We start from the raw sequence: 22,525 nt of genomic DNA, 5'->3' as shown, positions 1-22,525 counted from the left end.
AAAAACAGGTCGAGACCCAGCTCTGCGTCCTGCTCTCTTTGCAGCAGCAAACACAGACTTGAAAGCAACGCCGGGTGGGATCAGGAGCTCCGGGTGCGCCTCTCTCCCTGGCCACCAACTTTCGGGAATGGTCCAGCCCCAGCACTGGGGGAATCACGAGAAACATAACAAGCTGACAGTAGCCCACCCCCGCTGCAAAATTTGGGAACCACTGAGCCAAAGCAGTAATAAAAATAATAATAGCAACAGAAATTAAACTACGATCTGTGGGTTGATGGAGAGCTGGGTGAGATGGGCTCTGCCTCCCCTTCCCCAGTGTCTGCAAGCAGCCCGACGGGCTCGGCAGCACTTCTCACGACCCACCTCCTGCTGCAGCGTTTTTTTCGCGAGCCAGAAGATGCCATTAGTCAAGACTGTCGGGGAGGGAGGACGAGGGGGTCATTGGTGCTCGTTCAACGCACGTGGGATTATTTCTGGTCACCTGTCGGCTGGGTATAGCTCCAGCGCAAACACCTGGGGGATTTATGGGCTTCATAACTCACCTTCCACCAGTCTTTTAACGTAGTTGCTGGAGAGTTGCTCTTTTTTGTAAGCTTTCCTCCCTTAAATCTCACTCGAATATGTGAGGGAAGCAAACACAAGCTAAGCTGAAATAAACAGAATGGTTTATTAGAGCAAATATTCCCAGGCTGGGCTCTCCATATTCCCTAGTCATCACGAACTAGCCTTGATAAGAATATGTTTGCGCTGCAATGTCTCAATTTTGCTCCAGTAGGCAAGTGCTACCTTTTTTTTACATGATACGAGTGTAAAATGCCTAGTGTCCTTCAGACCCGACTCCCAGCAGTAGCCTTTTGCTGCTCAGACAAAAAGTACATGTGATTTGGGGTAATCCACACTGAAGAAGCTCTAGGACGGAGCTGACTGAATGAAAACAAAGCAAATGGGGTCCAAGTTTGAATCAGCATGGGATTTTTTTTCTTCTTGTAATGGTTTATAGTCTGTTTTAAAGAGACGGTCATCCTCACCCCGTGCAAACTTTGACCCGAAGCACCTTGCGCTGTGCAAAGAAATAGCTTTCTTTGCATTACACCGTGCTTCAAGGATTCAGCGCTCTACGAATTGCATTAACCAAGATGATCCTTTAAAATATACTTGCTTGGAAGCAAATCCCATTTGAAATAAAGCAGAGAGATTTAGCTTAACAAGGCAAACAGGGGAAAGAGAGGGAGAAGGAGCTGTTTAGCTAAGGCACCAAGAGGCGAGGCAGAGGGAGACCCTGCAGAAGAGGTGCTGCAGGGCTCTTGGGGTGAAGGAGATGCCATGAAGCTATGTGCACGAAAACGTGGGACATGCCAAACCATCAGAGGTGTGTTTCAAGCACCCTTGTCAGCAAGAGCAAGCGGAGATCGCTCAGGAGCCCTCCCTTGGTGGCTTTCATGTCACGGACCTGCAGCGAGGTGGCTGGGGGACACGCTGGTAGCTCACCTCTCCGCTTATTTCTGTCCTGACCCCATCTCCTGCTGCTCCTGGCTAGACCCCAGCCCTGGTCTGTTGTCTTCGTGCCTTTTCTGCCCTGTGATGGGAAAGGTTGCAGGTCCCTCTCACCCCCTCCTAGCCCATGCTTGCAGAGACCTAATGCAGCGGACAGCCCAACTGCTTCCTCAGTGCTTTTTTCCCCGGCTGGTCCCATGCAGGGCCAGCATCCTTGGCACTGCCTGGTGGCCTGGGCTCCGCACGCCACGAGGGTCCCCAAACGTGGGGCTGGGGACCACGGCTCCAGCATCGCTCGCTGTTTCGCTGACCTGCCTGCGCGGGGAGACAGTACGGCAGCATAAACCACAGCCAGCGTGCTGCTCCGGGGTGCCGCAAGGTCAGCGAGCTCCTTGTGCAACGTTTTCATGACAACTGGCCTAAACACGCAAAAACCCCTGCTGACAAAAGCACTCTCCGGCCAGGAGGAGAGGCTGGGTGGCTGGAAGAAGGCTGTCCGTCCTTGCAGCTCGAGGCGCAAGGAGCTTTGCTTGCAAGAAGACACAACCCCTCCCGCCCCTTCCCGCAAGCCAGTGGCTTTGGCAGTAAAATAAACGGAGACATCCCAGCTCAGCCCCCCCGGCTCACAGGGCTGGGGGGCAGATCCGGTTGCACAGTCGCGCACACACGAAGTCGCAGCCTCTCAAAACCTACGGCGCAAACCCTTCCGGCTGTTGCTCTTCCTCCATCACAGGGACAGGGATGGGTCCCCCCATTAAACCAGGAGGAGGAAAGCCCCCCAGCTCCACGCGGTGCCCAAGGGACCCAAGTCCTGGCTCCCTGCGGCACAGATAAGGCCGCAGAGGGACACGACACCAGTGTGCACGACTCCACGCCAGCAGGAAACCCCCCATAAATCAGCTCCCGCCAGGTGGGATCGGTGAGGACGCGTCCCTTCACGCTAAAGCGGGTGCAGGTACCGCAGCATCTGCTCCTGGGCTTTCAGATCCACGAAACGCAGGCCAGGAGAAACATAGGATGTCCCGCGTGCTACCTGGAAAACAGGGCCGGCGGCGCAAAGAGAAGCGATGGTCAGAAGCATCTTCAGCAGCGCCGGACCGGACCACGCTGCCCACCGCACCACCCGTGTGGCGGAGAGACAGGAACCCATCGGTGATGCTCTGTGCAAAGAAGGAGCCTGCGGGGAACTGCACCTTTCAGAGGCTCTCCGCACGGTCACGAGGCAGCCGAGCACTCGGCAGCTCAATCCTTGGATGCCACAGATCACCATCCAGCTCAGCTCCGAGTGATTCCTGGGCGTGCACCAACAGCCTTGATAGGAGCTCAGTAACCGCATCCCTGGATAAGCCTTTAGGTTCATTTCGAGGTCCCGCAACCCTTTAGAGCCCCACGGGCCCGATCCTGCAAAGCAGACAGCACGTCCTCTCACCCAGGCACTGTGCACCCGGGAAACCTGGAACCCACCTGGGAAGCAGAGAGGAGCCTAGCGCAAACCTCAAGCAGATTTAAGTGCTGACAAGCCCTGCCAAATCGCGCTTTCCCGAATTGGGCTCATCATTTCCTCTCTGGCTGCCATGTCATCATTTTAAAAAGAAAGAAAAAAGTCATTTACCACCTGGCTCCGGCTCTCCTCTCCGAAATGTCACCCTGTGTTTCCTGTGTCAGCAGCCACCCAGGAGCAGAGGCAGCCTCCAGCTCTGCAGCATCCTGTTCTCAACTGGTGCTTTAACCCCTGCAGACCTGGCGCTCTGCCACCGACGCGGCTTGCCCGAGGCCACGCATTTAAAAAAGCCGCACCAAGCAAAAACCAAAAACTTTCTCGCTCCCTCCTCCAAGTGCTGTGCACAGGGTGATCGCCTCCTTCACACAGATTTAAAATAAAAAGAGGTGAGGGAAGAAAATACCCACACCCAAACAGTACTCTCCCCTGTCACAGACAGCAGCAGAGATGCAGAGAAATTAAGTGACCTGCAAAAGAGCGCAGATTTCATTAACCACAAAATCATCGATGTTCCCCAGGTCTGTCCCTGCGACAGACCCATGCCAGCATGCCGCTGGGTGCAGAGTGACCCTCAGCAAGTCACTCCTCCGTCCCCGTGCCCAAGTCTCCTCTCCCTGGGGAAGCAGGAGCAACCTCCTTCACAACACGCAACGAGAACCAACTGTAAAATGCAGCATTGATATCAAGAAATAAGCAGAACACTTTTTTTTTTTTTTTATCAGGCCCTTTCATTGTATAAATAATTTATTTCAGTTCACAGCATTATGTCTGCATCTTTTAAAAAAAGAAGAAAAGACAGGAGGAACAGAGACGGACGGACAATGGCAAGGGTAGGACACGGGCAGCAGGATATCCAACACTGACGGGAACACCGCAAAGGTACCTGGGGAAATGAGACTGGTACCTTGTGACAGCTGCTAAAAAATAAAAAAAAAAGGTCATTCAAACGTATTTAGAGAAGACGCACAACCTTGCAAAAAGGCCCAGCTCGTTTTCAGAGCAACAACCCAGGCAGTTTCCCTTAACCGCTGTTTTGCCGAGGCACCTCTTCTTCCAGCCCACCGTAGGCGACGCACATCTTCATACCGGAAAAATCAGAGGATGGTTGTGAAACGTTACAGAAATACCACGGAAGCCATTAGCTACTAATTGGAAAAGTCTTTTTAATTATTGCAGAAAGCAGAGTTGGTGGCATCGGCGCCGCCACAGCATCCCACCTGGCTCAGCTGAACCTTCAAGCGTGCGCTGCCAGTTCAGCGCGCGCTTAAGTGCTCTGCCGAAAACCAGCCATTTCTCCAAGGGGATGCTCAGCTGAGCTGGGTGTAACGAACCCCCAGGAAGGACTGAGCTCCGTAAATGCATGCCACCAGGCTTTCCATGCTAGCATTCGCCAAGCCGAGACCTACGTCTCGACAGCAAGGAGGCAAAACCCACAACTAATAGCCTGCACGTGCCATTTTTAAAACCCGATCACTTTTGAGCTGGTGGGGAAATCATAGCTTTATATTTCGCCTCTAAAATGGGTCGCTCTCCAAAAAAGGGTTAATGCACGTGGCTTCTGTGGCATCAAAAATAAATATTTTTTTTTTTCTCTCTCTCTCTCAACAGCAAGTACCAAAGAGTTGGAGGTGACGACAAAGCAAAGAAAACCCAAGGAAGCGGGAACAGAGCCACCTGAACTGATGGGACCAGCCCACTCACTCAGCGCACAAGTCGGGACTCGCGTTGGGAACTCAAATCCCGCAAGAAAAAAAAATACTACTTGGCTGCAACATTTGTTTCCTAACCAAAAAAAACCGCTATTTGGAAGGTGCCGCGCTCATCGCTGCAAGGGGAGAATCAACTCCCTGAAACCCGAAGGGCATTTTTCTTTTGTCTGCTTGGTGGTTTCTCCTTGGCTGCGCTGGGAAGGGGTTTTCAAATGGGAAAGCTGGTGTAAAATCACCAGAAAATCCTGCCAGACTGCGTGGCTCAAAATTCAGGTTATTTCACCGCCCACCCCCCCCAGGGCTGCCCGCTTCTGCTCCGTGGGCAGCGTGGAAAGCCAGGACCCTGGTTTTCTCCTCCAGAGAGCTGGGTCCCAGGTCAAAACACAGCCAGCAAACGGCTTTTGGTCCCCAGGACCTCAGTCCCATCCAGGTACCAAGATACCCACCTGCAGAAGGAGGCGGCGGGGCCTGACCCTGCCCCGGGCGCTCAGCAGGCAGAGGCAGCCCCCACGGCTACTGCTGGCAGCAAGGGGCTCTCTGCTTTGATTCGGGTTTAAATCTTTATAAAAAACTAACCACCCCCCCCATGCTAGTCCCCCCCCCCCTATGTTTCTTCACACCCTGCCATTCTCCCGGCGCTGCCGAGTCCCTTTGCAGCAGAGATTTTGCAAGCTCTGGCCATCTCAGTGCCGGCAGCCGTCCGTCCTGCCCTGCCCTGCCCTGACCCCCCAAAACCCCCCGGTTAGCAAGCGCTGCCCTGACCTCCTGCACCGACTGCGGAGCAGCACGGTGACCAGTACCATGAAGCTTGCTTTTTTCTTTTCCTTTTTTTTTTTTTTTTATTTTTTTTTTTAAATAACCCCCGCTTTGGCTCACGCTAGCTGGAGCACCTTGGAGCACGCCTCTGCCTGCGCACAATAAAGACCTGCTCGGGGCTTTGCTTCAGAAGATGACACAACTGAGCCTGGGAGAAGGGGCACTCCTGGACAAGCCCCCCCAACACTTCCAGCAGCGTTCACCCAAAACCCTTGCCCTTTTTTTTTATTTTTTCTCCCCCCCCCCCCCTTTTTTTTTTTTAAGCAAACAGCTTACAGCTCAGTACCAGCCAGCAGCTGCTAAGCACCCCCGGTGCTCGGCAGCCTTATACCCCCCCGGGGCTGAACTGAAGGCTGCCGGTCCGTGCTCTGCACCCATCCGTGCCCTAAAACACCAGCCCTGCGGGGGGGGGGTGTGTGGGGGTGGTTGTCCCCCAACACCCATTTTGTGCTGGTCCAACCCCCCCGCTTTCAACACCCCTTCCCCCCGACGAAGGCGGGGCAGGGCTGCGGGGCTGCGGGCAGGCACCGGGGCGCAGCTGGAAGCCCCCCCACCGCTGACCTTGCCGAGCCCGGGCGCTGCTTTCACCCCCCCCCCCCCCCCCCCAGCATCCATCCCTCCCCGCAGCATCCCTGCTACACCCCCCCCAACCCCCCCCTCCCCAAATGCACACGGTAAAGATCCAGAAGCACGCTGGGCTTCTCTCCAATGCACTTCAACAGGGTCCTGCCCTGTTCGCCCCCGGCACACAAAAGCTCGGTGGTCCCGAAGGACGGCGGGGGTCTCGCCCCGTTCGCACGTCTCCAGCCCGGCCCGGGGGCCCGGGGGTCCGGATCCGGCCCCGGGGGGCACGGTGGTCCGCAGGAAGGGGCGGTGGGAGAGGGGAGACCCCGGCGCTCGCCCGCAGCCGGGATCTGGGCTTGGCTGGCAGGAGCGGCTTTGTTATCACCCCTGCTGTCTTTTCATGTGGAAAGGAGGCCAAAAAAAAAAAAAAAAAAAAGAGGGGAAAAAAAAAATACCAATTCAAAGAAAAAGGATCGCTTTGGTTCTCTCTCCCCCTCGGTTCCTTTGTCTGCTTCCCCATCCCTCCCGCGCCGGCGGGGCTTCTACCGCTTCTTCTTCTGCTTGAGGGACTTCCTCCGCTTGAGGATCATCTCGTAGAGCTTGTCCATGCCCTCCGTGAGCCCCTCGCCGATGATGGCGCAGGCGGGCTGGATGTGGTAGGTGGTGGAAGGGGTCAGCTCGTGGAGGGCCAGCTGCTTCTCGATCTCGGCCACCGGCAGGGACTTGGGCAGGTCCTGCTTGTTGGCGATGACCAGCAGCGGGGTACCCTGGTTCTCGGCGAACTTGGTCACCTTGTGCAGCTCCGTTTTGGCCTCCTCCAGCCGGTCCACGTCCACTGAGTCCACCACGTAGATGATGCCATCGGTGCAGCGGCTGTAGGACTTCCAGAGCGGGCGCAGCTTCTCCTGACCACCCACGTCCCAAAAGTGGCAGCTGATGCCCTTGGCCGTCCCGTTGCTCAGCCGGATCTTCTCCGTGTTGAAACCGATGGTGGGCACGGTGTTGACGAACTCGTTGAACTTCAACCGGTAGAGCACCGTGGTCTTCCCCGCCGAGTCCAGGCCCAGCATGACGATGTGCAGGGACTGGAAGGCGGAGATGTTGGAGGAGATGTTCCCCATGGCCTCGCCTCACGCCGCCCTCACAGCCCCGCGCCCATCCCCGCAGCCGCCGCCGGCCCGCAGGGGCACGGCTCGGGGTGAGCCGGGCTGGGCGCGGAGCGGGCAGCAGCAGGGGCAGGCAGCGGGCGGGCGGCGGCGGCGGCGGCAGCAGGCAGCGCGCGGGCAGCGCGGCTCCACGCGGCGGCAGCGCGCGGCACTGCCGGCCCCGCCCCGCCCGGGAGGAGGGGCCGCGCCGCCGCCTTCCGCCGGCTCCGCCCTCCCGCCCTGCCTGCACCGGCAGCTGCCCGTCCCCTCCCCTGCCTGCACCGGCTCCTGCCCGCTCCCTCCCCTGCCTGCACCGGCTCCTGCCCGCTCCCTCTCCTGCCTGCACCGGCGCCTGCCCGTCCCCTCCCCTGCCTGCACCGGCAGCTGCCCGTCCCCTCCCCTGCCTGCACCGGCTCCTGCCCGCTCCCTCTCCTGCCTGCACCGGCAGCTGCCCGTCCCCTCCCCTGCCTGCACCGGCTCCTGCCCGCTCCCTCTCCTGCCTGCACCGGCAGCTGCCCGTCCCCTCCCCTGCCTGCACCGGCTCCTGCCCGCTCCCTCTCCTGCCTGCACCGGCTCCTGCCCGCTCCCTCTCCTGCCTGCGCCGGCGCCTGCCTGTCCCCTCTCCTGCCTGCGCCGGCGCCTGCCCGTCCCCTCTCCTGCCTGCACCGGCAGCTGCCCGTCCCCTCCCCTGCCTGCACCGGCTCCTGCCCGCTCCCTCCCCTGCCTGCACCGGCGCCTGCCCGTCCTCTCTCCTGCCTGCACCGGCGCCTGCCTGTCCCCTCTCCTGCCTGCACCGCCCCGTCGCCCGGGGACAGCCCCGGGGGTCCCCCGGGAGCAAGTTCCCGCCGTGTCCTCCTGTGGTCAAAGCTTGGCCGTCCCTGCGCTTTGCATCGCCACCGACCACAGAAATCATTAAAAACCCCTAAAAATAGTTGCAGGCCAAGGCGTTACTCCATGCACGGAGGCACGAGGAGGGACCTTCTGCTGCACCACGTATAATCCCCGGCTGAGGGAACCGGGGGGACTGCAAGAGGCGTTGAGGCAGAGCTCTGCGGGGACGACTGGGGCCGTGAGCTGAGCCCGGAACGCGGGCGAGCGCTGGCCGGCTCCTGGAAAGGCAGAGCCTGCGCTGGTGCTGGGAGCTCGGGAGTCACCAGCACCCAGCGCGGTGCTGGGACACGGAGCACCTGCGTCCCCCAAAGCAGGTGTCGCAGTCTCCCAAAGCGGAGAGATGCCGGGAGGGGGAGAACCTCACCTGCGCTGAATCCAGGGCGGGGGGCACACTGCTCATCCTGCTGATAATGCTTTTTGCACCTCATACTTCATAACTGCTCTGAATGCCCTCAACCCATGTTAAAGCCCCTGAGGTCCCTGTGGCCAGCCAGCCCCCCAGGGCCCAGCACGGCTCAGTGCCCCAAGCCACGCGGCCGCTGGCCCAGCTACTCCTCCTTGAAGCCCCTTCCAGGCCAGCGTGGGGACAGGGAAGCCACCTCCGCCGCGTGCTCGGGGGAAGGCCCGCCCCGCTCTTTGCCCTTGCATTTATTTCTGGTATTGCTCCTGAGCCAAAGAGCAGCGGCAGGGTTGTTCCTACAATATTACCCATCCCCTCTTTTACAGCATTTGTAAAATAAATATCAACTGTATCTGACAGCTTAACTAGAAAGCCCCGGAGAAAGAAGTGTACTGCAGAAGACAGATACTGCTTTTAATTTAAGACGCTTTCACCACGCAGCGTGTAGTGAGGATTGTCAGGCTGGAGTGGGATAATTTCTCATCTTCATATTTCACCCAGAGGATGCGTGTTGCGGCTTTGCATGGAGATAAGATTACCTGCTAACACATGCCATCATTAAAAATACAGGCAGCTCGCGGTGATGGTCTCCGGAGGTGACACTGGGCGCAGTTTTGATGGAAATCACCATGTGGTGACAACGTGAAAAGTGCAGGGAGCTCCATCTGCCCCAGCATGCAGCTGGGAGAAACGCTCCTTAGCACGTGTGAGGCGGCATCGCCTCCGCGCTCTGCGCAGCCGTTCAAAAAGCAAGGCGCAGGCGTCGTACGGGCTGGAAAATGAAAATCTTTTGTGCAGCGGGGTTGTCCTGATCAGCTGGCCTTTGAGCTGGCGTGGGTTCAGGCTTTTCTCCGCGACCTTGTAAAGGTAATGAGCTTCCGAGGGCAAGTGGAGAAAGCTGTGAGTGATCACCTGACTCCAGGAGCTGGAGCATTAAAGAAAAAACCGCCAGAAATAGAAGAAGAGGGTCAAATCTGTGAGGGGTGTCACCAGCAGATCCGGCACCGCTCTCATCTCCTCTGCATGAATTGCTCCAGCAAAAGCTTTCTTAAACGCTGCTGTGACGGATAATCCCAAGGCAAGCGCAACCCAGGCCGCCCCAAGAATTAGTGGCTGATCCGTGCGCAGTAGATTTGGGCTTTAGGAATTTACCTTCGGGCTGTGAGCTCATGCTCAGATCCAGGAGTGCCCGGGCCAGCGCAGGAGATGCTATTTCAGCCCTCGGCAGCAGCCCCCGGGGAATTCCCCCTCTCCCCTCCATCACTTCTAACCCTCTCCCTCTCTCCTCCTTCACCCCCACTGCTGAAGACAGCTTTGAGCCTCAAGCGGAAAGGCTTCTTTTTCTAAACAGGCCACCAAAATTTCTTTCCCCCAAACAGCCAAAGTCCAAGAGAGAGACTTCCCTCCTCTTCTCCCCTCTTTTTTTCACCCCAGCGTTGATTGTGAGTTATAAATAAAGGCGAGATTAGATAGACAGGCTGATCAAACCTAGGGGATGTTCTAAAAAACGGCCCTCTATCAGATGATCCCAAGGGGACGGAGATAAACAGGAGCATTGCAGTAGTGAATTATGCTGCAGCTAATGCCAGCTATCCATAAATAAGCTGTTAAAACCTCCGCTGAATATTAAGTGCAGAAATAACAGTGTTAATCGCAGCCGAGAGGAGTCTGCCAAGTCCATTCAGTGGCAAAATTAGGGAGAGGAAACCCATCTTTTCCAGAAGCCCCCCCTCTCCTCTGCTTTTTCTGCTCCCCCCCCCCCCCCCCCCCGCCCCTTCCATCACATCAAGGTTAGGCAGCCAAGGTTAAAGCCAGCATTAGCATCTAAATGTGCGTCTGCGAGTATCTGACAAAGGCATGGCTCGCCGGTCCCCAACATTTCGCTCCAGCAGCAAGAAGACTGTTGCTGCCATAGTAACTGTTTTTAGGCACGGCAATTATTTCTTCCCAGCTCCCCCCATCCCATCTCCCTTCCCCCAGCTCATCCTGCGCTTCAAAGTATATTTTTTCTTTTTTTTTTTTTTTTTTTTTTTTTTGGTGAAACACAAAGGGCCGGAGCCCGCACGCATCCATCGCCGCCCTGCCCAGAGACAACAGAGGGATGCTTCCCGCGCTTCCACGGCCCACTCACGGATTATCCGTAATAGTGACTTGTAATCTGCATCCAATTAGCCCTTCATCACCCAGGCAAAGCGAAACCTTGCAGCAGCAGCTTTTGCCAGCGGTTTCTGGCAAAGCCGGTGACTTGGCGGGGGTAAAATTGGTTTGCAGAGAGCATCCCAACTCCTGGGTGCAGGACCCTCTCTCCCTCCCCTGCCCCTTCCTTCTTAATAGCATCACTCGCCTTAGTCTGCTCCCTTTTGTTTCTGCATTAGAAGCAGAGATACCAGCCCAAACAAAGTTAACAGGCGAGGGCTGTAATTAGGGCTGCCCCCCCTCTTCTTGGGGATCGCCGAGGCTAATTAATAGCATCCCCGTGACTAATGCCTGGGATGCGGGAACAGCGTGAAGGCTGCGCTGGGAGCCAGGACTGCGGCAGCCACCTCTCGAGTAGCTGCTGGTGGGACAAGGCACGGGACCGGCATCTCCAGCCGGCTTAGGGGGGCTGCTCCCCTCTTCTGCCAGGGTTTCATGGATGAGCTCTGCCCAAGCAGCGGCTTTCCTGGGCCCGCGTGAGCTGGGAGCGGCAGCGCTGGCTAATACAGCGTAGGAAAGTCTCATCCCTGTTTGCGAGCCCCGACGGTGGGGAAAGCCCTTGGGGAGGCTTTTGGGGGACAGCGCACCCGCGTCTGTCGTGGTCAGCATCCTTTCCTTGTGCCACTCTCCTTCCCGCCTTCATCCGCTCTTCCTTTCCAAGGACCTTCCAGCCCACTCACTGGATAACGAGGCCAGGTAATGCAGGATCATTAAGGGCTGAACAGCCTGCCGGTCCCACGGGAGTCTTTTGGATATTAACTCTGAGGGAAAAGAGCATTGTGGATTTAATGGGACTCCTTCCTCCCGGGAAAGGCAGTGCTTTATCCTGCGAGGCTGCAGAAGTGGCGTGGTACTACTAGGCATCCCCACTGAACGGGTTAATTGGGGAGCGCAAAGGGGCACAGGGGAATAATGAGAGAGAGAGACTGAATATTCCACAGGAGATTATCCCTCTAAATGCTCAATTCACATCTCTGCTACCAGTTTCTTGAGTGGTTTCTGGAGACAGCCTCACTTGGGTGTTTTTCTGTGCTTTGTCTCACCCACCCGTGCTCAACCCTGCGCTGGGAGGGTCCGCGTCCCGCAGAGCGGGGCCCTCCATCCCTGCCCATTTGAACGTGCAGGCTCTCGGGGCCAAGGAGGTCTGGTGGATCAGAGGAGCATAGTCCTGAGATGTCTCCAGGAGCTCCTGGGTGGATGGATGGAGGCAGGGATGGAGGCAGGGATAAAAGCAGCATAATAGTGGAGAAACGACTGAATCCACAGAGCTCCTAATGCAGGAGTGAGAAATAATCTCTTCATCTGCAGCGCAGCAGCTCAGCTCCATTTCGTGACCTCAGATGCTTCCTCAGGCCAAGTAAAGTCCTTCAAGGAACAATCGCCAGGAAATGCTAAACCAGCCACAAACTGAGGAAGAACAAATTCTTCCTCTAAAGGAGCTGATGTGAAAACAGCCTTACCAAGGCAGCACAAAATCCATCCAGCCCAGCACCGTGTCTCTGTAAGCAGCCAGGAGTGGAGGCAGTTGGAGGAGCACAAGACCAGGGCAGACGTGTATTATAATTTTCGGTGGGTTTCCTCCCTCCGTGAATTCGTACAAACCCCCTATGAAGCTTTACAAGCTTTCAGCCTTCCCAGCATCCTGGGGCAGAATGCCACAGCTTACCAATTTTTGCTGGCTAAAGAGGAATCGCCTCGGTGTGAAACTGCCTGGAAATGTCCTCTGCAAACTCACACATACCAAGTACAGGTTTGCAGGTTAAAGCAAGGTGAGCACAAGGGTTTTCTGGTGGGTTAGGTTGGGAATTTCACCAAAAAATCGCTCTTTTTTTTGCTATGCTTGCATCGCAGCCCTACCTCTGCCTGTCACTTTTTTCCCCCCTATCCATGAAATTTGGCAGGAGGAACTTGAGCAGGCAGAGACAAAAGAAGCAAGCTCTCTGCCTTTGTTCCCGCGATTTGCTGGGATGACAGACGTCATTTTTGCATGGCAAGTGCTGCGTCCTGCCGCTGCAGCTGAGTGCACCAGGAGGGGACGCGAGGCTGTCTCATACCGGATCAAGCAAAACATCACTTGAATTTCTCCCTTAACATCTACAGTTCGGTTTGGCTGCTTCCTAACTGACTGCTAGGATGCTTGGAACAAAATCTTGTGTGTGGAGAGTGAGGAAAGTCGGATGTCCTCCTTTGATCATTTTAGGGGTTGAGGTTTCAGCAGCTTTAGGGTTTATCTGCTGCATGTGCGACTCCATGCACCTAAATTGCCCTCAGAAGGGTGACAGGGACATTGCTAGCAGGGGTACTTCCCTGGTCCTTCTTCTCTGAGCACCTCCCGGCCCCCGGGGCCGTGGCTGCTGGGCAAAGCAGAGCTACCCCTTCTTGCAGGCGGGGAAGAAAGCCCTGGGGAAGCCCAAGCCAGAGCCAGGCCAGTCACCCATGGGGATCCCAGAGGAAAAGAGATGTTACTGGGGAACAAAGACTCTATACGGTTGGACTAGATGACCTTAGAGGTCTTTTCCAACCTTAATGATTCTATGATTCTATGATCCCCTCACCTCTGCTTCGCCAAGGACACATCTAGGGGTGGGTGAGATGTCTCCTGGGCTCAGGGCAAGGGAGGAGCAACCCTGTCCTCCCACCTGGATGAGCCATGATGCCAGACCCCCAACACCCTTTGCACAAGCAGCGCCTGGGGGGGAATAACCTCTCGCCCCTCCCTGGCTTCCAGCTGGGTGAATAACTGCTCTGAAGCACTGCTTTTGTGCTCACAAGCCTCCTGGGGCCAGAGGAGAGGAGACTGAAACCCTGCTGGTTTCATTACCCCAGGACACTGCCTTGGTTTTGGATACAAAGCACAATGCAGCCAAGTGAAAATCGAGGGGGAGAAAGTACCTGCACCCACCTGGACCCGTCCCCGGCGGGGTGTCCTGTGCTGGGGCACACGCTGAACACCCCCGCGACCCATCAGTGTAGGTGGGGAGGAAATTTGGCCTTGAAGGGCTCTTTTGGAGCTGCCCCATAATGTGGCAGCCTGGAAACTCAAAGAAAGGCTAAAACACTTCCACACAGGAGGAAGGATGCTGAATCCAGGAGGGTCAAGCACACACGGGTACGATGTATAGCGTGGTTCAGGTTTGCCTGCAGACACACGGTGACATATCCCTCCCTCATTCCTGTCCCGAGTAATGCTCGGTCTCAGCCACTCCCTACCCTGGCGTAATTCCTGCCCAAGGCTGCACGTTGTTTTGCCTGGGGAAGGAGTCAGAGCTGCAGATTTTGCCCTATAATTTTTCTGTGACACTCTGTCTCAAGAAAAAAAAAAAAAAAAAAAGAAAAGTGGATTAGCCTTGCTGCCAGTGATAAGCAGCAGGCTTAGAAAAACCCGCAGTTTCCCAGCACCCATTCCCAGGGCACTAAATCTTGGAGCCTACCGAGCTGCAAGCACGGCAAAGAGAGCGAGAGCGCAGCGCTGGTGGAGGTGTAGGGCTCCTGAATCCCCCAGTGCTCTCCAGCAGCACACCGGCATCTTATATTACCTCCTCAGGTCATCTGCACCACAAATTTCTGCTTAGCCCCCCAAAATGTCAGAGCACTTTATTTGCTGCCTGTCCTTTTTTTTTTTTTTTTTTTTTTTTTTCCCCTTAAAGAAGCTGCTCCATGGCCAGAGGGGAAAATCCTGCTGGGAGCTGATTTACCTGTGTTTAGCTGGGGTACGGTTGTTTACAGCTACTTTAGTCAGCTGGAGCCTGATTTAGAGAAAAAATGCACCAGGATCATGCAGGGGGTCAGATCTCAGCTACAAATCCACACCTGACTAATGCACACCAGCCTTCTCCTCCAGCCTGCCCCAAACTCCCCCTGTAGCAACAGCTTAAATAAACCAAAGCCTCCAGTCTGGAAGGGTGAGGCTAGTCCAGGGCTGGCTGGCAGTGGACAGGGAGCGTCCCTGCTCTCCCCCAGGCACTGTGGGCAGCGTGGGGGAGAGGACACCCCAATTTCAAGGCTGCACCCTGGGCAATCATGCCTGTTCCCTGCTGGCTTCCTTCCTCCAAGAGGCAGAGGCATAAATGCAGCATCGATTATTGCCTCCATCGCAGCAAGATGTGCCCAAGCCTCTGGGGCCCGGGGAATTACTGCTCTACTTAGCATCTTCCAGGCACAGTGGTGAAGGGACACCGATACCCTGCCGATGCGATTTCACATCATGCCGAACGTTACCTGCCTGCTAATTTTCACTCGATGCAGTGAAGCTGTAATTCAATCAAGTGAGGTCCAGGCCATGTAATGAAGTGTAGAAATGGGGCTGGAGCTGCATGTTCACATCACCGGGCTGCAATTACAGCCCAAGTGATGCTTCTTTGCTGCTGGGTAATTTCTGGCAGGGGGACGCTCCCCCCAGGAAGGAGGGCAAGCGTGGTGGGAGGTGAGCACGAAGAACGGGTCAACCTTGGGAAGGTCACCACGGGGGTACGTGACCTGAGAATGAGTCTGGTTTGGGGCTTTGCGGTCAAACCGTGGGAGGTCCATGCTGATGCTTGTGAGATTCAGTAGCCAGGGGCTGGGAGCGGGGAGAAACCCTGTGGCCCAGGGCCATGGGGTGCCAAGGGCTGGCGCTGTCGGTGTCCTGGTCCTGGCTGCGCATTTCTGCTCCTGCCAGCACCTATGTTTGCTGAGCTAAAAGCTGCCCTCTTTTGGCCTTTTATATTTAGTAACCTAAGTTCCTCTAGCTGGCTGGAGAAGCGGACTAAGAGCTGGGGCAGGAATTTCTTACAGCATCCTGGACAGCCAGCACTTCCTCACCCTGGTGCCAGGCGAGGCATGGGCACGGGACCTGCTGTCAGGTGAACAAGAAAGCATCTTCCCCTGCTTGAGCTTCACAGGTGGAGCCTGTCGACACAGAAAGACGAAGTCCAGGCTGATGCAGGGGGCCTTTGTGGCAGAGATTAATCTGGATCACCTCCATCCCGGAGCAGTGCTCAGTCACCAAACCGTCCTGCCCCCGGGCTCAGGCTCCAGCTGCGCCAGGGTCAGTCCACAGCCTGGCTGCAAAACAGCCGCTGCCAGCATGTGGCATTTGTTATCTGCTCTTCCCTTCCTGAAGTCATCTAAAATACATGGTCTTGTATGGATAACCTACCCCTGGGCAAACTCCTTTAACTGCACGGTTTCGGGTTGCTTTTCCCGTAGTGCTGTGTTATTTCCGAAGGAGGGTGGCAGCCCCTGGGGCGCGTGCTTGTGCTTACTGGCAAGTCGAGGGCTTGCAAATCAATGCCTCCCTTGCAATAAATGCCTCCCTTGCAATAAGTGCCTCCCTTGCATGAATTCTCCATTGGGATGCTCTCCAGGCCCCAGGTAGACAGCAGCAGCGGGTACCTATGTGACAATCACAGTGCTGGCATCTTGCTGTGCCTGCTACAGATGTAGCAGGTGAGGCAAGGAGTGCCTCCTCCGTCTGCGCAGCGCTGCGAAGGAGCCCTATTTCATACCAAACACCCTGTGGCACAGAAGCATCCCCCTGCACTGCTTGGCAGCGGAGCCAAAACCAGTCCAAGGGGGTCAGGGCCAAAAGGACCTCCCAGAGATGTGGTGAAGAGGGACGACTGGAGATGACATTGGCCTCTGTCCTGCTTTTCAGAAAACCAAAGCCAATAAAATAAAAGCAATCCGATTTAACCAGCCAGGGAAGGTTCAGCAAGACTGGCAAAAGCTGTTTTCTAGGGCCACCTGGTGATGGCCCGGAGACAAGCCTTGCTTTTGGATTTCGGGGGCCCAAAGGAGCCCCTCACACCTGGCGGCTCTGGGGGCTGTGGCCTGGCAAAGCACTGTCCCTTCCCACCCCTTCCCTTCCCATCAGATACCGAGTCTAATCGGCGCACACATCGTTGCCTCGGGAAGCCTGTGTTTCCAAAGCGTGCGTTTCCCATTTAATGTGCAGTTTGGCTCCCGGTGTTCGGTCATTAAAAACCAAAAAGCTGGTGTGAAGAATAAAAAAGCAAAGCAATGTGAGTCGACCCATGGGGAGTTTTGTTTGCTGCTGAGAAAGGCAGCAGCTTTTTCACCCTAAGAGGTATTGGCCTGTGGGGCTCCCTGGTAGCCACAACTAGGGTGTAAATCAGCAAGGATTTGAGCAGTGAAGAGCAGAGAAGGACGCACACGTGCTGCGGAGGGGAAGGAAGGTGATCTGTCCTGTCTCCTAGGAGCAAACGACCATGCTGGCAGCACCCAGAGCACCCAAACCATCTCATTAAGCTTTGTTGGCTCCTTCTTCACCCAGCTGACAGCCTTTCCCCACCAGCAGCTACGTCCACCTCTCACCCAATCCAGGCTGTGGTTTCCCCGTGGCATATGCACATTTTTGCTGCTGCGAAGCTGTCCTATCCCCATCGGTCCCCACCCTGGCTGTCCCCAGGCACGAAGAGCCGACCAGATGGGCTGTGCCACGTGCGCTCGGCGTTGCTCTCTGCAGTGCCCCGGGAAAGCCAGCGACCTCTCAGCTTCCCGGCTCCTTACATTGCTCCTGCTTGTTCTTCTGCTTAACTCCCTGCAGCCAAGGGGAGGGAGGGACTGAACCCACTGCACCCAGTAAGGTCCCCACTGGTGTGGGGGCAGTGGTCACCCACCAGCAGATGCTGGGGCTCCATCAGTCCAGGCTGTGGGGGACTGCAGGGGGACAGTTACTTGGGGCTGACCACCTCTCCGCAAGCAGAGATCAACCCAGCCCAGGCTTTCGAGAAGGGCAATGGATGAACCACCCAACAGCATCCTCCTCAGCAAGTGGACCTTTTCACTTCAAGCACACGCCGGTCCTCAGAGCAACTGCCCAGCACCACGAAGCTGGGCGGCAGAAGGGTTATTTGCATTTATAGAGCCTGATTTGTAAAGGCTGAGGGCAAAAAAACCCCAAACCACCCCACGCCCTCTGCAGCGATAAAAGATTTGCCTCCGACTGCTGCAGTTCCACCTTGGTGGGACTCTTGCTCTTGTGCTCTTGTGTCGCTAGAGGGAAGCGTTGACCGCTGGAAGGAGCTGGTGCCCGCAGGGTCCCCGCTGTCCCCGCCCGGGTGGTGGCACCCCGGGGCTGCCCCGCCGCCGGGCTCGCTGGGACACGGAGGGCATCGTCCAGCCCCAAAGGTCCCGGCCACCATGCACTCTCCTGGCTCAGACAGCAGTTTCATTTTAGGGGTCAATCCTGGGATCAGATCCTGTTCACCATCTTTATTAATGAGCTGGATGATGGGGCAGAGCGTACCCCCAGCAAATTTGCAGATGCCACCAAACTGGGAATGAGTGGTTGATACTCCAGAGGGTTGTGCTGCCATCCAGAGGCACCTCGACGAGCTGGAGAAATGGGCCAAGGGGAACCTCATGAAGTTCAACAAGGAGAAGTCCCCCCCCTACACCTGGGGGGGAACAGCCCCGGGCACCAGGACGTGCCAGGGGCCGCCCAGATAGAAAGCAGCTCTGCAGAAAAAGACCTGAGGGTCCTGGTGGACACCAAGTCGAACATGAGCCAGCAGAGTGCCCTGGCTACGAAGACAGCTAATGATATCCTGGGCTGCTTTAGATAAGGTATTGCCAGCAGGTCGAGGGAGGTGATCCTTCCCCTCCACTCAGCACTGGTGAGGCTACCCCTGGAGTGCTAGGTCCAGTTGTGGCTCCTCAACACAAGACTTTCTGGAGAAAGTTCAATGAAGGGCCACGAAGATGATGAAGGGACTGGAGCACCTCTCCTATGAGGAAAAGCTGAGGGAGCTGGGACTGTTTAGAGAAGAGAAGGCACAGGGGGATCTTATCAATGTGTATAAATATCTGCAGGGAGGGTGCAAAGAGGACGGAGCCAGGCTCTTTTCAGTGGTGCCCAGAGACAGGACCAGAGGCCACGGGCACACGCTGAAACATAGGAGGTTCCCTCTGAGCATCAGAGAATGCTTTCTCACTGTGAGGGTGACCGAGCACTGGCACAGGTTGCCCAGGGAGGGTTGTGGAGTCTCTGTCCTTGGAGATATTCAAAAGCCTCCTGGGCATGGTCCTGGGCAACTGGCTCTAGGTGGCCCTGCTTGAGCAGGGGGGTTGGACCAGATGGTCTCTGGAGGTGCCTTCCAACCTCAGCCATTCTGTGATTCTGTGATTCATGCGTGGCTTCCGTCATGCCAGCGCAGTTTGGCAGAGGGAACGTCACCCGTGTGCCCCAGGCTGAGTCTCTGCTGCTCTTGCTACCATCTTACTGCTTTAGACCCATTCCCAGCGCACATCCCCGACCCCAAATGGGTTACAAATAGTTAACCCAGAGGCTGCTGCATCCCTGGAGGCCAAGCCCAATCCGGGAGACAGAAGACAGAAAAAAGTGAAGACAGAAAATTGCTGCTACTAAATGATACCTTAAATAAATTCAGCTTCCCTTCTTATGCATTCAGGTCTTGTTTAAGTTTTCCTGTAGATTGGGGATGCAGAAGAAGCAATTTAGATTGAGGAGATTAATTAATTAGTGTCAGGCACAGGGAGCCCATTCACCAAATGGGAATGCTCCAGAGAATTTAGAATTGTTTCAAGCTTCTTTTTTTTTTTTTTTCCTTTTCAAAGATTAGTATTTCTAAGATGTTTGTTATCTACCATCAATCTGTGACAATAAAGTAAGAAGCCAGTTCTTCTGAAACACAGATAGCGTCACCACTATTTCTTACTGTATGTCTTACAGTAATTTATATTCTTCGCTTTAAACCCTGGGAGAAGTGATGAATTGTTAATCTTTGCTTTCCTTGTAAGAAAAACCTTACTTTTTTTTTTTTTTTTTTTAAATCTTATGGTTTCGAGCTAGTTGCAGAATGGAGAGGTAAGAACCATGAATAGTGAATGAACCTTCCTGACTTTTAAGAAACCAAGCCAGGGTCTTGGGGTGTTTGATGTTATCAGTCTTGCTAGCCCTGCAGGAGGGCGTACGATGGCATTTTCAAGATGGTTTGGCCAGGCCTTTGCACTGAACATGAACATAAATCAGTCCACAGGGCTTTTTTCTTAGCCTGGAACAAAACTACCGCTGAATCCTGCAAAACAACTTTCTCCTGTTAAATAAGGCAAAAAACCCAGTGTGAATCATGACCATAACCAGCTGAGGGGCTGGGAACGAGGTATGGACCCCAGGAGCTTGCCCAGAGCCGTTCCCACCAGCACGAGGTTTATTAATCATGGAGGAAAGGTTTTGGTGACATGGAGGGATGCTGTGGTGCCCAACGGGGGCCAGCTCTCATCTTCCAGGCTCTCACCTCACCTGACAAACATAATAGGGCTCAGCATGGATAAATAGAAGTGACTGCTATTTTCTAATGAAGCTTTACACGGGTGACAAAAGCCATTTTACACGGCCTGCCCTGCATTGCTCCACCTGGCAGCGGGAGATGTCCCTGCCCGTATGGCCACAGCAAGTGCTCCCAGAGGCCGGGTATGCCCATCACCCCGCTATGCCTCTCCTGAAAATGTTTCTTGACGTGTTTTCCCAGCTGTGCTGCCATGGCACACCGTGTATTTTCAGCCTCTCCTCTGTAAACACCTACCTGGGGACATCTGGTACAGCAAGCGCCATAGTGGCTCTGCCCTTACTTCTGCCTCTCATTGAGTGCCTGCAACTCAGGCCACCGCTGAGCTCACAAGCTGGTTTTCCAGTAGAGCCATTTGGAAACTCTTTAACCCTTTTGGTGGATATTCTGGTGGCCGAAATAAATGATGATGCAGGGAAGATGTGGCAGGAATGGATGACACATCTCCCAAGCTCTCTTGCTCCTCCAATTGTTTTCAGCTCCCCTTGAGCCCAGGGGACATTTCAGCGTCCACCACCTACTTCCATGAGGAGCTGCACCCTGGAGGAGCCACCTCCTCTTGTTTGAGCTGAGCTTTGCCCCTGCCAGCTTCATTTGCTTCCTCCCTGGGAACACCCAGTCTGTCTGGAGGAGGCAGCATCTTCCCCTTTGAGAAAGGGCAGGGGAACAGACCTGAAAGTCCAGTCCTTCAAAAGAATACATCGAAATTGCCCATAAAGGAGGAGCTGGGAGCCCAGGTTTGCTACTGTGAAGGTGGAAGCTCCTGAGCCGCTTCCAGCTGCCGCAACAGGAAGGAAAGGCAGCAGTCTCCCAGGAAAGCTGGCTCCCCGGGGACTGTCTCCCAAACTTCAGGGATTTGGGAGCACAGGGGAACATACGTTGAGTTTTATCCAAATACCCAACATAGGCTGGTATGTGGTGTGGCATCTGCTGTTCCAGAAATGGGAGTGCTTCCCACGTGGGTCACTGGAATGTGAGATGATTGGGATATGAGATCAGGGCTGGAAAGACGATGTCACTCCAAGTCATCCTCTCTGACATTGCTGCTTGCCAAGACATTAGTCCCCACATGAAGATACTGCCAGCATCCTCTCCTTGCCCTGCTGCACTCTAAGTCCCGCCTGTGGGTAGCTGGCTCTCTCGCTAGTCGGCTTGGTGGGGCCGGGCTGCTGCAGTGCAGGATGTCCTCAGCACACCATGAAACGACCTTGAAGGCAGCATCTCGGACGTGGGCTCCAACAGCAGCGGTGTTCGAGCTGATCACTGCAGGCAACAAGGGCGGTGGGGAAGAAGTGCTGCAAGCATCCCCCGGGGTATGGTCCCATCACAGCCTCCGGAGGCGGTTTCCTCCCCAGAAAGGGACATACTAGCCACACTGAAAGGTGAAAGTCTGCTCTAGGAATTTTTTTGTCAAAAGAGATAAACGTCCCAGCTTGCGTAGCAGGGAGAAATGGAAACGGATTGGAGTACCTCATTAGCATCACTTAGACTAGAGGAAAGAAGCGCTAAAAAGTAGTCTGGTGATTTGTTCTCCTTTAAAAATGTCCCTGTCATCACGCTCCATTATTTATACCGGCAGCACTGTTGGCACTGAGCCTAGTCTGGGAAGAGAAATAATACGGAGACGTCCCCTCCTCTTTCTGCTGCTTTCCCTGCCTTCCCTACGAAGGAGACGTGGGTCTGCATTAGGTTATGTGACAAAAGCCCTGCCTGGGACCCTCCTAGGGCTGTCCCATCGTTTGATGTGACACTCATCAAATGAGTCAATGACCTTTAGGACTCGCTGCCTGGCGGTGTGGGACGCATTATAGGGTGCAGGAGAAGGGCAGCTTGGGGTTGCACGGGAGTTATGGGATGCTTAGGCCGGGAAAGGGTCGGCTGGGTCTGGGGCGTGCAGCCACAGCAGCCTCACCCAGCTCAGGATTTGGGGCACTGTGTTTTCCCCTAACAGCTCCTTCTTCCTAAGATGGACCCATCAGCCCCACCTCTTCCACCACCCCAGGCTGATGCTCAGAAAATCATGATTTTGGGGGTTGTTGGTTTTAAAATTTGCTTTTCTGAATTTGCCTTTTGCTTCTGCTCTTCTAGTGGAAGTTCAGGTAACAGTGTCGGTCACTGCTGTTTAACCCTAAAGCTTGTAAACCTCAGAAACCTGAACTTCACATTTTGTAGGGGTTTGACTCTAGGGCTTGGAGCTTCAAGAAAAAAAGCAATCCCTTGCTCCAACTACGTTCAAAGACTGCGAAAAATTAAGGACAGGTGCTTCAAGTTTTTGTGGAAAACACAAAAATCCTCATTTTTATACACCTTTTTAAACAAGAGGGAAACACACCACCCTTTCCCTCACCCCCCTTCACTTCCCATCCTGCTCTGAGCATCTTCACTGTTAATTCCCATCGATCTCAGCCCAACTTTCAGGTCTTTGACAAATTCCATCTGTTCATGCCACATGCAAAACTCCAGCTCTGATTTTCTGTAGAGGTCACCAGAGACACCAG

At 55.1% G+C, this 22,525-nt stretch overlaps 1 protein-coding gene across 1 annotated transcript; it reads right to left on the bottom strand.

The window, feature by feature from the left end:
* Positions 1 to 648: 648 nt before the first annotated feature.
* Positions 649 to 7,410, bottom strand: ARL4C (ARF like GTPase 4C). Its single transcript, XM_075512633.1, has 2 exons — positions 3,107 to 7,410; positions 649 to 2,895 (listed from the first exon to the last, which is right to left on the bottom strand). The coding sequence occupies exon 1, from the start codon at positions 7,203 to 7,205 to the stop codon at positions 6,627 to 6,629; it is 579 nt and encodes a 192-aa protein (XP_075368748.1). The 5' UTR covers positions 7,206 to 7,410; the 3' UTR covers positions 649 to 2,895; positions 3,107 to 6,626.
* Positions 7,411 to 22,525: the final 15,115 nt, after the last annotated feature.

The sequence above is a fragment of the Mycteria americana genome, chromosome 9 (assembly GCF_035582795.1).
Source record: "Mycteria americana isolate JAX WOST 10 ecotype Jacksonville Zoo and Gardens chromosome 9, USCA_MyAme_1.0, whole genome shotgun sequence".
NCBI lineage: Eukaryota > Metazoa > Chordata > Aves > Ciconiiformes > Ciconiidae > Mycteria > Mycteria americana.
Note: the sequence above shows the minus strand (reverse complement) of the source record. Positions and strands in the feature narration are given on the sequence as shown.